The sequence below is a fragment of the Xenopus laevis genome, chromosome 8L (genome assembly GCF_017654675.1).
Source record: "Xenopus laevis strain J_2021 chromosome 8L, Xenopus_laevis_v10.1, whole genome shotgun sequence".
In the NCBI taxonomy this organism is placed as follows: domain Eukaryota; kingdom Metazoa; phylum Chordata; class Amphibia; order Anura; family Pipidae; genus Xenopus; species Xenopus laevis.
The window spans coordinates 112,652,426-112,667,945 of record NC_054385.1 but is presented as its reverse complement, the minus strand read 5'-3'; the positions used below and the strand labels follow the sequence as shown (position 1 = coordinate 112,667,945).

Genomic DNA, 15,520 nt, shown 5'->3' with positions numbered 1-15,520 from the left:
TGTCACAATATAAGGCTGATTAGTAATTAATACAGATAATTACTACGTGGCAGCACAGAAAATAGTGCAATTAGCATCAGAATTTAATAATCAGCCATGTAGCATCAGCTTATATTACAGGGGAACCTCATTTTCTGCTGGATAATTAGTGACGAGCCCTAAGCTTAGCTTCTCAACAGCTGCTCAGCGCCCACTGAGCATGTGAGTGTCACAGACACTTTCCAAGATGGTGACCCCCTGTGACAAGTTTGAAGTCCTGGATCATTGCTGCTATTGACAAGCTGAAACTTTAGTCTGGTGCAGTAAGGTCAGTATATAAAATATGCCATTTGTAACCATATTCATTTCTAGGGTTTAGTTCTCCTTTAAGAATTAGACTAATTGCCACCTAAAACCTGCCGAATTGCTGTTTGTCAGTGGGAGACGTCCAGGAATTAATGTTGAATTGTTTACAGCCTTCATGATGTTTGAGTTTTTTTTTCGATTTAATTCATCCTAGTTTGAAAAATTATATTTTTAAAAAAAATGGGAGTTTAGGGGAGTTTTTAAAAACTCACATGAATTTGAAATGTGACCTTTGATAAATGTGCCTCTAAGTGTAATGGGCCGACATGCAGTAAAGAGAGAACGTCATTGTCACCTGGGAACCCTTGATAAATTCAATAAAGGACCCCTCTACTGTATTCCCTCTCAGTGCCATGTGCATGTGACAGTCAGCAGCTGCCTGTGAGTCGGCCATCAATGCTTCTTGGGCACGCCCTTTCTCTTCCAGAATTTGAGTTTGTCTAGCAGGAGGGTTTATATAATCAGCAATCCTTTTCCAGCCTCTATTCCGCAATGATAACATTTTTATTTAGTTTGTCTGCATTTTTCTCCCATAAAAGTTTTACAGTTGAGAATAAAATAATTACTGTGTCTGTGGATGTGTGTGTGTCTTGTACTCTTTTGGAAACGGCATGAACTTTCTGACTAATCAGATACGTCACATGCACATAATAAAGAGTTAGCAATTAACATCATGGGGTGGGGCAGGGAGTGAACCCACTGAGTATCTCCACACTGAACTGCTCAATCATTATTTCCTCTTGCCTTAGGGCTCTTACTGACGAGCGGTTGAAGCTGCGCTCCCCTGCGTTCCATTTTTCTGCGTTTAGCCGCAGGGGAGTGCAGGAATAGACGCATTACGTTTTTTCCAATGGGGCTGTACTCACATAGGCGCGTGTAGGCGCCGAACGCAGGAAAAAGTCTCAACCTGCGTTCGGCGCCTACACGCACCTGTGTGAGTACAGCCCCATTGGAAAAAATGTAATGCGTCTATTCCTGCACTCCCCTGCGGCTGAACGCAGAAAAACAGAACGCAGGGGAGCGCAGCTTCAACCGCTCGTCAGTAAGAGCCCTTAGTGACGGTGAAAATTAGGGATGCACCAAATCCACTATTTTGGATTCAGCCGAACCCCTGAATCCTTCGCGAAAAATTCGGGCAAATACCGAATGTATATGCAAATTAGGATTTGGTTGGGCTGGCCAGAGGGATTTGAGTGTATCCGAATCCTGAACCGTATCCTGTATTCGGTGCATCCCTTGTGAAAATATATTTTGTTACTGACAAGTTCTGTACAGTACTTTTTGATGTCAAAGGCAGAATAAGGTCTCGGGGAAACGTGGATTATTACAGATATTTTACATATTGCAGCAAATAAACCCCCCCTCCATTGATGTAACTTAAGATGTTACTGGACCCCACAGCAAATTCATTTTAGGGCCTCCAAAATATCCAGCGGTTGTCCTGTTTTATCAAACTAGTACAGTAGGACCCAAGATGATTCTTTTACTGCAGTTTCATAAAACACACCATTCACAGTGTGATAGTACTTCCAGAAAGAACATAGAAACGAGGCAAAGAAACGGAGGCACTTTAGTCTGCAATATCGGTGCTTATCATGTCGCGTTATTCTGTTGTACCAAAATATATTGTTATTGCAAAACTAGGACTTCATGGGCCCCCTTTACCTCTTGGGCTTCCCTGCAGCCACAGGGTCTGCTTCTCCTGTAGTGACACCCCTGTAAACCCCCCTAAATTGGTGCTTATCATGTTGTGTTGTCCTGTTTTACCAATATGTATTAAAATTGCAAGTTAATTAGGACCCCGTGTTGCCCCTGTACCTCTTGCCCCTCCTGCAGCCACAGGGTCTGCTTCCCCTGTAGTTACACCCCTGTAAACTCCCATAAAGTGGTGCTTATCATATTGTGTTGTCCTGTTTTACACTTATATATTGTAACTGCAAGTTAATTAGGACTTCATGGTGCCCCTGTACCTCTTGGCCTCTATACAGCCACAGGGTACCGTATGCATTCTCTGTAGTTACACCCCTGTAAACTCCCTTAAATTGGTGCTTATCATGTTGTGGTGTCCTGTTTTACCAATATATATATTGAAATTGTAAGTTAATTATGACTTCATGGTGCCCCTTGTACCTCTTGGGCCTCCCTGCAGCCACTGGGTCTGCTTCCCCTGTAGTTATACCCCTGTAAACTCCCATAAAAAGTGTCCATGGGCCACATGGCCGCAGAAATCCACATGAGGCAAAGGGTTGGAAGTAGAAGTGAGGTTTATGTTTGACAAGTGTAGAGGAGCGACAATATGGGGGAAGAAGGGCAGTTGTAATGATCTGGGCAAGGTAAGTCATTCCTGCTGTGTGTGTGTGTCAGCATCTGATTTCTGTAAGGGTTAATATTTCATTGGACTTGGGGGGTAGTTCTACATATAGTGCTGGAGCACAAAAACATACCAGGCATTGCTTCTCTGCTGGTGAGATTGAGGATTGTGAGGATCAAGGTTTCACTTATGGGCAGTTGTGCAGAGAAGAGGCAAAGCATAGAACTGTTAGTAAATCAGCCAATGTGGAATGATAGTAGCAAGCAAGTGATGAATGGGAAATGTTCAGCAGGGGAATACTCCTGCTCTCTACATGCCGCCTAGGAACAGAAGTAATAAATGGAGAAGCCTTGTTGTGTATAACATCACAATACCAGTGGAGGAAAAGAAGTAGCCGTAGTGTCAAATTGCCTTGCCTGATGCTTTACATGCTGGTAAAGAGTAATAGTTATACATACATGTAGAGCAGGGGTGCCCAAAAGATAGATTGTGATCTACCAGTAGACCTTTAGCTGGTGATCAGTCGATCTCAAGACACTGTCAACAAACATCTTGTCTATATCACCTTCCTGTTTCATGCTTTCAATTCAGATATTTATTATGTTAAGGTTACATAAGAAATAGTTGTTTGTTATATATATAGCAATATCAATTGTCTCATAAATCAATATAATATTTAAGTAATATTTTCCATGGAAAACAATGCTTTTATGGAGGTAGATCATAATGGGACAACGTCACTAAAAGTAGACCTGACATTAGTAAAGTACGGGCTCTCCTGATGTAGAGCTTTCTTAATGCAGGTTAATGAGGGGCTGATTGGGTTATGTGGAATGATTGAAGAGAGAGACACATGAAAAATAACATTTTATCTTGCTGTTGCATTTATTATAATACTTGGCCTGCAATGAATAACGCCTTGCTCTTGTTTGTCCACTTGTTAGGTACAGCAAGTGTTAAAGTCCAGCCATCAGAAGGAAAGTCAGGAGCTTAGTGTCTTGCTAAACACCCCTCACATTCAGGTAAAGTACTGAGAAATGTGTGTGGTGGGACCCAGTTTTAACATAGCAGCAGCCCTATAAACCTTCACTCACTCACCCCGTGCACCATAGGATTATATAGGTAAACTCTGTGCAGCCGGGGACATGTGATTATCACAGGGTTTTCCCTGACCAGAGTTGCTTGACCTTAGTGTCTGAAAAAATTTCATAGCCAATACAGAACCCTCTACGGATCAGCAGGCAGCAGTAAAGTTAAAAGCAAATCTATTTACCAGACAAATCCTCTTCCTAACGCGTTTTGTGGGATCCCACATGCACTCATAGGCATATTAGTGTCTGGAACACAATACATGCAAGTCGTTATTGCTCTGCTGCTGGGCAGGTCTTGCGATTGATACGCCTGCTAATGGCAATAGCCAATGCTATACAGGTATGGGAACCGTTATCCGCTAGCCCGTTATCCAGAAAGCTCTTAATTACAGAAAGGTTGTCTCCCATAGACTTCATTTTATTCAAATAATCTAAATGTTCAAACAGTGATTTCCTTTTTCTCTGTAATAATAAAACAGTAGCTGTACTTGATCCAAACTAAAATATAATGAATCCTTATTGGAAGCAAAACCAGTCTATTGGGTTTATTTAATGTTTACATGATAGTCTAGTAGATTTAGGGTATCAAGATCCAAATGAAAGAAATTCCATTATCCGGAAGACCCCAGGTCCCGAGAATTCTGGATAACAGGTCCCATACCTGTACCACTGTCAACGGCATACCGGCACAAGGAAATACACTGCCTTGTGCACACTAAAAGTGATTATAACATCACATTCATTATTTTATTGTATGCATTATAACTTAATGCGTCCAGACTTATCTAAATACTTCAGCGATGAGTTAGTTGGGTGTAGCCGACAGGGAGAAGGCACTTTCCATGTATCTTACATAATGATTGGGATTTGTTGAAAGGAAAAAGATTGATGTACAACACTAATAAGCCTCTGTGCACTGTTAGAATTGGGTCAAAGGGAGCAGATTTCTGCCATGTTTAGAATTCCTAAATTCCATTTCCCGGCTCATGTTTGTGCAATGTGTCTTCCAATTTGTTAGGCTCTTCTTCTGGCCCATGACAAGGTTGCGGAGCAGGAGATGATGCCTGAGCCCTCATCAGAAGATTGCTTTTACGAGAACATTGGGCTATATGGAGACGAGACCGTAAAAATTGTCCGAATAGACAAAGCCAGAGATATCCCATTGGTAAGTAAGCTGTGGTTAATTGATAACCATATACATGTCTGGGCAAAGCACCTGGAAGCAATCGTTGTGTCTTGGTGAGTCTTAACAGTTTCCTTCCCTGTAGGGGGCCACTGTGCGGAATGATGGGGATTCTGTCATTATCAGCCGGATAGTCAAGGGTGGGGCAGCGGAAAAGAGCGGCTTGTTACACGAAGGGGATGAAATCCTTCAAATAAATGGCACCGAGATCCGAGGGAAAGATGTGAACGAGGTGTTTGAACTGCTGGTAAGTAGATGATGAGTGTCAATATTGCTCGACTATGCACTTTCCTTGCTCTATTACAAGTCTGAACCAAAAAGTTTTCATGCATTTTGTGCTGTCGGCAATGCAGTGGAGGAAGGAGCGTATTAAATTTGGCTCTCATTCTACTTTGCACACAGAAGTCACTTTGGCAGCCATTGTGACTAGAATACTGGTCAGGCTTTGTGTCTGGGCTTTTGGCTGGTGCTAATGTGCTGCAACAATGTGAATCCACTTAGTCTGATAGCCCCCCTTAAATTCCTCCTGCTCAGTTCATGGAATGTAAAGCGTCCGAGGGAATCATGAAATGGTGGTCAATCAGGGCTCGGCCACTCCACTCTGATAATACAAAACCTCTTGACACTGCTGTAATTCTAATAAGCAGATGTTTGGCCCCAAAATTATAAACTGCAAGCATAGACCATGTTAAGACCGATGTTTAAAAGGTTTCATTTCTAGTGTCTTTGTCTGTGTAAGAGCAATATACAACATTGTATTTTTTAAGGTTTCCAGTGTCAATTCTTCCCATTCCTCTTTTAGGCTGATATGCATGGCAACTTGTCATTTCTGCTGATTCCCAGCCAACAGTCCAAGTCACTGTCCACTAAAGAATCTGTGGTAAGTACTTTGTGATGCCTGGCAGGTATAAGCAAATGTCTCCAAGCCCATTAATAAGACAATTGCTAAACTTATGGGCAACACTGGTATGTACCTGCCTTAAAAATTGCCCAGCCTGGGGTACATACTTGAAGAGCACAGGCCTGTATTTTTAGACCTGCTATTTTTCATGTAATTACCAAGTCTCCCCTGCACCCACTAGGCAAGGCCCATGCGTAATGTATGAAATTCACTAATTCATTCCTAAAAGTACTATACAGCACATGTGCCTGGATCCAACCCAAAAGCGCACTTCAAGCAAGTACCCAACTACTTTACACATATTTATGTGTTTTTAGCCAATCGGTACAGATGGTTGACTTTTATATAGTTATCAAGCATAGGTTTTGTTTTTCCTAACTAATCTGGCACCACAGTGACCCTTATGTTAGGCCAAAATGGTTGCTTTCCATTTAGGTGTTTACAGATATTCTGGTTACCAGTATCTTAAAAGAGAAGGAAAGTCTGTTTGCACTTGGGGTTGTTGCCAAATGTTAGGCACCCCCAAGTGATTGTATTGACTTACCTAAAACCCTGGACCGGTGCTCCTATCGGCAGAAAACTGCACCGGCCCGAAGTTTTTCTAGCGAGCACCGTCTTCTTCTTTCCTTAGACTTCCCAGGCAAACACATGCGCAGTAGAACTAAATAGCTGACTTTTTAGTTAAAGTTCGGATTTTTGTTTTACTGCGCATGCGCAACCCCGCGAAGAAAGAGGACGCAGGAAGAAGCTCTCTCCATGGTGCTCACTGGTAAAACCCTAGGCCGGTGCAGTTTTCTGCCGATAGGAGCACCGGCCCGGGGTTTCATGTAAGTCAATACAATCACTTAGGGGTGCCTAATATTTGGCACCCCTAAGTGCAAACAGACTTTCCGTCTCCTTTAAAGGGGAACTATCAGGCCAATAAAAGGGGAAACTCTGGCTTCCAAACCAAAATTTGATAAATAGACCTGGCAGGGAAGGAGGGACTAAACACTGATGTTATAAATTGTAACAACTTCTCCACAGCTTACAGACAGCATGCAGGAACTACATAACCCACAATGCATTGCACTGTGATGTTCCATTTCTTATCATGTGCAGGGAATTGTGGGGTTTGGAGGATGCAGACAGATGGCTGCTGATGCAAAGTAACAGTAGTCAGCCAGCTCAGCAAAGTAGTCAGACAGATCAACATTAGTAAAGGGGGTTAGGCTTAGGGAACTGTTCCAAACCATTAAAAATCATGAAAAGTCTGCATATTTTTTAATTGACTTTTTTAATTGTATATTGCAAAGTTGCTTGAAATTATATTTACTTTTTAAAAAGCTTAAGTTATGTTTGTGTGGAGTTTCCCTTTAATATGAGCTTTTTTTCTCTGGAATAGGGAGCATTCTAAGCATAAATGATTTAAATGAGAAGTAAAGTCAACTATCACTGGGGGGAGGGTGCCAAAAGTTAGGCATCCCCTAGTGATTGTATTCTTTTTCCAAATACCCTAGGCCAGTCCTCCTATCCACAGAACAGCACCAACCCAAGGCACCATGGAGCAGTCCTCCGGCTGTTTCATCTTTCTTCGCACAGGTGAGCATGTGCAGTAGAGTGAAAAGCTGAGCTTTAACAAAAAAAGCCAGATTTTTTTTTTTTTTTTTTGAAGAAAGAAGAAGCAAAAGAAGAGGATTGCTCTGTGGTGCTCTCTGAGAAGAACCCTGGGTCAGTGCAGTTTTCTGCTAACAGAGAACCAGCCCAGGGAATCTGGTAAGTGAATACAATCACTGGGGGTGCCCTGACTTTTGACACCTCCAGTGATTGTGACTTTCCTTCTCCTTTAAAAATTCTGTATGGTTTCTGATAAAATAAAGTTATTGTTTGAAGCACTTCTTAGTTATTAGACTGCAGCAGGAAAGGGGCAGCAAGTGCCTTGCATGGAGTAGAGATTGATGGGGTAGAAAGGGTCCCCTTTTGTTTTTTTTCTCCTCTTCCATTAAACCTTCTCCTGGTTCTCTCCTCAGGTACATGTAAAGGCTCACTTTGACTACGACCCATCTGACGACCCTTATGTGCCATGCAGAGAGCTAGGCCTATCCTTCCAGAAAGGAGACATCCTCCATGTTATTAGTCAGGAGGACCCCAACTGGTGGCAGGCTTATCGGGATGGTGATGAAGACAACCAGCCTTTGGCAGGACTTGTACCTGGTGAATATTTAATAGCCGGGGATTTATTTTACACCAGGTTGAATGAAGGGATGTGAAGTGACTGTTCCCACTTCTATAGCTCAGTACTGAGACAGCGTTAATATAACTGTTTAGATTAGTAGGCAAGTGCCTATAATTAGCTGCAGGCAGATGGCCAGCCCCTGATAAGAATTGTGAAAGTGATAAGTGGCTTAACTGTTCAATTTTATTTCCCTAATTAGTTCAACGGGAACTTTTAAAGGGCACATATCATCTAAGTAAACCCTATTCACCTGTACTCTGCACAATGTAGTGTCCCGTTCGTCAGCATAATAAAGTCATTTCCTATTTCTCTTCCTGATCTGAATAACCGTTTCCTGCTTCTATTGTTGCCTTTATCTGCTGCTGCCATGTTATAGAGCAATATAATGTGTTTTATGTTTGGCACCGCCCAGGCAGAATCATTCATTGGCTACAGTGGGAAATCTCATAGGTGGTGTACTATGTAGCAATGGATTTATAAAATGTGTCTGAAAAGCAAGAGAATAGAAGAAGTTAATCCTTCATGACATCAAGTCATTATAGAATTGCTTAAGGGTCAGGGCACACGCTCAGATTCGGGGAGATTAGTCGCCCGGTGACAAATCTCCTCTTCTTTGGGAGACTAATCACCCCGAACTGCCTCCCACCATCTAGAAAGTAAATCACCGGCGTGATGGCACTCGGAACCTTTCTTTTTCCAAAGTTGCCTCATGAGGAAACTTTGGGCGACTTCAGAAAACAAAGCGCTCTGCGTGCCATCCCGCTGGCGATTTACATTCTAGCCGGCGGAAGGTAGTTCGGGGAGGTTAGTTGCCCCGAAGAAGAGGTGATTTGTCACCGGGCGACTAATCTCCCCGAATCTGAGCGTGTGCCCTGACCCTTATTGTGTCCTGTTTTTTTAGGGATGCACCAAATCCAGGATTCGGTATCCGAAATCCTAATTTGCATTTGCAAATTAGGGGTGTGGAGGAAAATCGTGTGACTTTTTGTCACAAAACAAGAAAGTAAAAAATGGTTTTGGTTCGGTTTTAGGCCAAATCTTACGCGAAGGATTCAGGGGTTCGGCCGAATCCGAAATAGTGGATTCTGCGTACCCAAGTTTTTTCTATTTTATTACTTTTGCCTCTTCCACCTCTTTCCCGCTTTCCACAGCCAAAACAAGTACTGCTCTCTGAGGCTTGTTAGTGATAGTTTTTCTTTCCTTGAGAGGCTGGAATATATTCAGACCACTGCCTGGTTACTAGAATGAGTTCGACCCTAGCAACCAGCTAGCTGTTGAACCGATGGCTAAATAAAAAAAAAACTAAATACAATGGAGCCTCACTTTTACATCCCCTGATTTTAAGTTTTCCCTCATTTTATATTGTTGTTTTGTGGTCCCACCTATAAATTCTGCATAATACATTTCCCTGATTTTACATTTTCCTGGATTTTACACCATTCTTTTCTGGTTCCCTGAAAAAATGTAAAATGAGTGGTTCTACTGTATAAAAAATGAAGACCAACCGCAAATTGTCTCAGAATATCACTATCTAAAATTGCTTTCAGTAAAATAGGAGAAGACTAAAGTAATGAAACGTTCAACCAGAATTTTCTTTCATACACTGACATGTTTCCACCATTGTGTCCCTTCTCTAAAGGAAAGAGCTTCCAGCAGCAGAGAGAAGCTATGAAACAAACGATAGAAGAAGACAAAGAACCAGAAAAATCGGGTAAATTCCCATAAAAACTGTTGTGCATGCTGGTTTGGAACACTGGGAATGAGTACGTCGTTTGAAATCAAGACAGCACTCCCTTCCTGCACACGTGTTTATTTCCCATTGGTCAGATTCATGCAGCTCACCCTATTTCTGTTGTGATCTTTGCAGGGAAATTGTGGTGTGCAAAGAAAAATAAGAAGAAAAGGAAGAAGGTTCTGTACAACGCCAATAAAAATGATGGTAAGTGCGGCATGAAAGCGTACAGCAATATACAGGTATGGGACCTGTTATGCAGAATGCTCGAGACCTGGGTTTTTTTTCCTGGATAATGGATCTTTGTGTTGGGCCATCCGACGGGCTTCCCAGATATCTGGACAAAAATTGGGGCAGATCTTGACTGGGCAGGTTATAAAATCCTGTCGGATCGCGGCCACATCTGAGCCGGCTCAATGTGGGCATATCGGGGAGAGATCCGCTCATTTGGCGACATCGCCAAACGATTCTACGTCTATTGCCACCTTAAGTCTACTAGAAAATCATGTAAACATTAAATAAACCCAATAGACTGCTTTTGCTTCCAATAAGGATTAATTAGACCTTAGTTGGGACCAAGAACAAGCTACCGTTTTATTATTATAGAGAAAAAGGAAATAATTTTAAAGAAATTTGATTTATTTGGATAAAATGGAGTCTGTGGGAGACGGCCATTCCGTAATTCGGAGCTTTCTGGATAATGGGTTTCCGGATAACTGATCCCAAACAGCTGACTTGCCACTTGTCATAATATTACCTGCTATTGGCAGACGAAATGACAATCGAGGCAGATTCCCGCTAAATGGAGATTCTGCATTTAACGTCAGATATTTCTTTAGCTACTCCTGATATTTATACGGTCATGCGCAGGACAGGTGGTTCAAACCCACCACTACCTTTCTCATGGCTTTACATAACCATTCCAGACTTATGAGCAGTTATGAAAGTGTGGCCTGTAAATGCAGCATGTAATGTTATTGCTGATAGGCCAGTAAAACAGCTTGTTTAGTCTCCTGTTGGCAGGATTTTTTTTTTTTTGACTGACTTCCTCTTCTTCTTCCTGCAAGATTATGATAATGAAGAAATCCTGACGTACGAGGAGATGTCCCTTTATCATCAGCCGGCGAACAGAAAGCGGCCAATCATTCTCATTGGGCCCCAGAGTTGTGGGCAGAATGAGCTACGGCAAAGACTCATGGCAAACGAACCAGACAGATTTGCTGCCGCCGTACCTCGTAAGTGTTTGCCATTGGTCTGGCCCATTAAACTTTGTACCCTATCACAGCCATCACCTGCAGGGGGCAGCTTCCTTTATCATAATTCTCAACTGCTAATTAATTTTGTTGCCTTGTTTGCTATGGCCTCCTGTGCAACACTGGTGCTGCCTGTAGAACCCTATAACAGGGTTACAATTGCAAAAACAAACAGAATTTGCAAGATTTAAAGGAAAATTAAACACTTTTCCTTTGCCGATCTTTTTCACCGTTCCTCCACTGGATCATCAACTCAAGATACAATTATAGATCAGGGCCACAGGCTATGGGAAAAAAACTAATAACAGAACCTAGTGCAATACTGTTAATATTCATTGCAGTCACCAAAGTGTTATAGCACTACCGGTAATCTGTGTCTTGAACCATAGAAATTATTTTGAAGCAAGCACTACACGCACCTTGTTTGATATAATTAGTTTTATTTTTGAGATAGCATTTTGTAGAAATCACTATAGCACTTAGAACACAGAAGAAAAATCTGTGCATAGACTTTCTATGGTTCAAGACACACACTGATTAGTGCTGTAAGACTTTGGTGACTGCACTGAATATTAACAGTATTGCACTGTTTTCCATGATAATTGTATCTTGGCCTGTATAACCCTGACTGGAGCTCACCGCACACTGAAAGTAACTGCCGATGGCTGTATGTCTCTTTAAATGCACACCGATGTCGCTAAAAAACATTGCTACATATAAGGAATTTTCTCATTGCCCAGATACCACTCGGAGCAGGAGGGAGAATGAAGTGTCAGGGCGTGACTATCACTTTGTGTCGCGGCAGACTTTTGATGCGGACATTTCTTCTGGGAAGTTCATTGAGTCTGGGGAGTTTGAGAAAAACCTATATGGCACCAGCGTGGACTCTGTACGGCAAGTCATCAACTCCGGCAAAATCTGCCTCTTGTGTCTGCACACGCAGGTAAGGAGCGGCGCTAAATCTTGTAAGAAATCCGAATCTGAAGGACAAAGGAAAAATAAAAGTTTAAGCTGGTCTCATACACACTGGGGCTGCACAAGCAGAAATATTGCACTGATCCAACTGTTTGCTGTGTGGGCCAGTATGTAGCAGAGGTACTTGTATGAGTGCCAGATGGAATCCATGCTGCTTTTTATTTTCTCCTATCACAACTGTTGCTCTGGGAACTCCGTTCCATTGGCCAAATGACAGCTTCTGGGGCTCCATCTTGAATTCAGTGGCCAGTGTAAACTGTATGGTGTTTTGGCCAAATTTGTGTCCCATTGGGCTTAATTTTGTGTATTTGTATACTGTGCACGAATGCATTCCTCTTGTGTATAAAGTAGAACAGGAATCCTCTATAGACTCTATATGATCACAGTATCCGTGCCATTTCACCTTTAAATTAACTTTTAGTATGATGTAGAGAATGATATTCTGAGACAATTTGCAGTTGCTTTTCATTTTTTATTATCTGTGGTTTTTAAGTTATTTAGCTTTTTCTTCAGCAGCTCTCCAGTTTGCAATTCACAAATATAGTAACTAGGGTCCAAATTAAAAATGCAAGGGGGGTAGTGGGAGCCTGGAGTGCTCCCACAACCCCCCTTGTATTTTTAAGGGTCCAAATTACCCTAGCAACTAGTGATGTGCGGGTAGGGATTTCCTCAACCCACACCCGACCCTAACCCGCCCTCCCTTGGCTCACACCCGCCCGCATCCGACTTTCAGGTTGCATTTATAGACCCACACCAACCCGCCCTGCCGGTGACATCACAAAAGGGCAGGGCGAGCAGGTGCAGCGTCTATAAAAGACAAACCCGGAAGTGGGAAGCCGGCATTTGACCTGTGAGGAAGAGTGCAAGGTCGGCCCGACCCGCGGGTGCCGGGCCGGCCCACACATAAATACTACCAACTGTGCACCAATTGGAATAAGAGACTGGATTATGAATAAGAGAGGCCTGAATAGAAAGAGGAGTAATAAAAAGTAACAATAACAATAAATGTGTAGCCTTAGAGAGCAGTTTGTTTTTAGATGGGGTCAGTGACCCCCATTTGAAAGCTGGAAAGAGTCCGATGAATAAGGCAAATAATTCAGAAACTATAAAAAAAAGAAAAAATGAAAACCTATTGAAAAATTGCTTAGAACTAGCTATTCTATAACATACTAAAAGTTAACTTGAAGGTTGTAAATTTTAATGTAGAAGTCCTCCCAGAGCATTCTGAACAATTTTAACTTAATATGGGTGGATATATTTGTGCTTTAATAGAAATATATATAACTAAAACCTGCTATCATTTTTTTATTTCTTCACAGTCCCTAAAAATGCTCCGTAATTCTGATTTAAAGCCATATATTATATTCATTGCGCCACCTTCTCAAGAAAGGCTGAGGGCATTATTGGCCAAGGATGGCAGGAATCCCAAGGTAAGTGCTACTTTATTCACTATAGAGAGTGACAGAGACAAAGTATTGTAATATTGTTAAATATAAGGATATTAAGTCACAGAGGAGTTCCATGACCATATAAAAACACGAGGCTGAAGGCGCAGTGCTTTTATACAGGTCATGGAACTCCAAGGTTACTTCTTATATCTTCATATTTTTTAAGGGGTACTTTATTTATTATAAAACACAAGTTTCAGTCAGTCATGTGACAGAAATTACATCGCTACTCAGTTTATAACTGATGACATCACTAGTCACTGTTTATATAGTAAATAAAGTACCCCCTCTTGTAAATTATAAGGATATTATAAGTTACCGAGGAGTTTCATGACCATATAAAAACACGAGGCCGTCATACAGGTCATGGAACTCCGAGGTAACTTCTGATATCCTCATAATTTGCAACTGGGGGTACTTTATTTATTATAATACACAAATTTCAGTGAGTCATGTGACAGATATGACATCAGAACTCACCATTTATAACTGATGACATCAGAACTCACAGTTTATAAGGATATAATTTACAAGATATTCATGGCTTTTATGTATTATAAGGATCTCATTTACAAGATAACCATGGTTTTGTGTATTATAAGGATATAATTTACAAGATATTCATGGTTTTTGTGTATTATAAGGATATAATACACAAAAGCCATGAATATCCTGTAAATTATATCCTTATAAACGGTGAGTAGTGATGTCATCAGTTATAAACGGTGAGTAGTGATGTCATTTCTGTCACATGACTTACTAAAATTTGTGTATTATAATAAATAAAGTACCCCCAGTTGTAAAATATGAGGATATTAGAAGTTACCTCGGAGTTCCATGACCTGTATAAAAACACTCGGCCTTCGGCCTCGTGTTTTTATATGGTCATGAAACTCCTCAGTAACTAATAATATCCTTATATTTTACAAGAGGGGGTACTTTATTCACTATATAATTTACAAGATAGTCATGGCTTTTGTGTATTATAATGATATTTGGGGGAGGTTAGGGAGGCTGTTCCTGTTACATAAATGAAGCTGAGACAGACTAAAGGCTGCAAGATGTAACAGGCAACATTCAAGAATCCAGCGCAACCAATCAAATGCTTGCTTTTGACTCATTTAGATTTCATTCTGCAACTCTCATTGGCTTCTGCCCAGAGCTAGCTACATCAATCGTGGCCAATGGGCTAGCCTAAGTATCCCCCCTTGTGGTCCTGTAGGTAAATTAGCAATGACTGCCCTCTACTGCCCAATCATATATCAGTATTGCTGAATCCCAAACATTTCTGTTGCAGCCAGAAGAGCTGAGAGAGATCATTGAGAAAGCCAGAGAAATGGAGCAGAACAACGGCCATTACTTCGATACAGCAATTGTAAATACAGACTTAGACAAGGCTTATCAGGAACTGATTCGGCTGATCAACAAACTGGACACGGAGCCTCAGTGGGTCCCTTCTTCGTGGCTGCGGTGAACAGAGGAGGGTGCTAGCCGTTTGTAGGCAATCACGGGGGAGGGGGGCTCAAAGCACTTGCTGAATACAGAGGTGCAGGAGAGCGCCATTATCCTTCTCCAGTGGAATCCAGTGCTGGTTGGTACATACAGATGGTGCATCCCACAGTACCCCAGCCGGTGGCATTACCCAAAGCTTAGTGAGAAGGAGAAGGACCTTAACTGAACCAGCGAGACTCGTTTCTGCTTGATGATGATTGTTTTAGTTGCTCTTTATAAGATAAACACCAATCAAATTCAATGTAGTTTGTCAACTTAAGCTGAAAACACTAGGATTTAGCGGTGTCCACGCTCTGTACAGCGCCCTCTGCTGCCGGGAGGACTATAAACCCTGCAGAAGTTTTTTTTTATTCCCCAGGGAAACAAGCGGCTGTTGCTCCTCACTATACACACCGAGCACATGTTACTACCTGACGGCACACACTGGATTGTTTTTGTTGTTCTTTTTACACACACTGATCTCGTAAGCAAAGTGCTCGTTTCTACCCGCCGGCTTCCAGTGTAACCATAGAAAGAAAAAAATCTGTGAAATAAATCAATCCTATTAACTCCTA

At 41.8% G+C, this 15,520-nt stretch overlaps 1 protein-coding gene across 1 annotated transcript in view; it reads left to right on the top strand.

The window, feature by feature from the left end:
* Positions 1-15,520, top strand: part of pals1.L (protein associated with LIN7 1, MAGUK family member L homeolog) — a gene marked incomplete at its 5' end in the record, with an annotated part of 32,872 nt that extends 17,352 nt beyond the window's left edge. The window contains 11 exon segments of the mRNA NM_001091798.1: positions 3,601-3,678; positions 4,766-4,912; positions 5,016-5,177; positions 5,733-5,810; positions 7,841-8,024; positions 9,686-9,757; positions 9,914-9,985; positions 10,846-11,013; positions 11,772-11,974; positions 13,326-13,436; positions 14,752-15,520. Of these exon segments, the coding sequence (NP_001085267.1) occupies positions 3,601-3,678; positions 4,766-4,912; positions 5,016-5,177; positions 5,733-5,810; positions 7,841-8,024; positions 9,686-9,757; positions 9,914-9,985; positions 10,846-11,013; positions 11,772-11,974; positions 13,326-13,436; positions 14,752-14,928 (1,452 nt within the window). The 3' untranslated portion in view covers positions 14,929-15,520.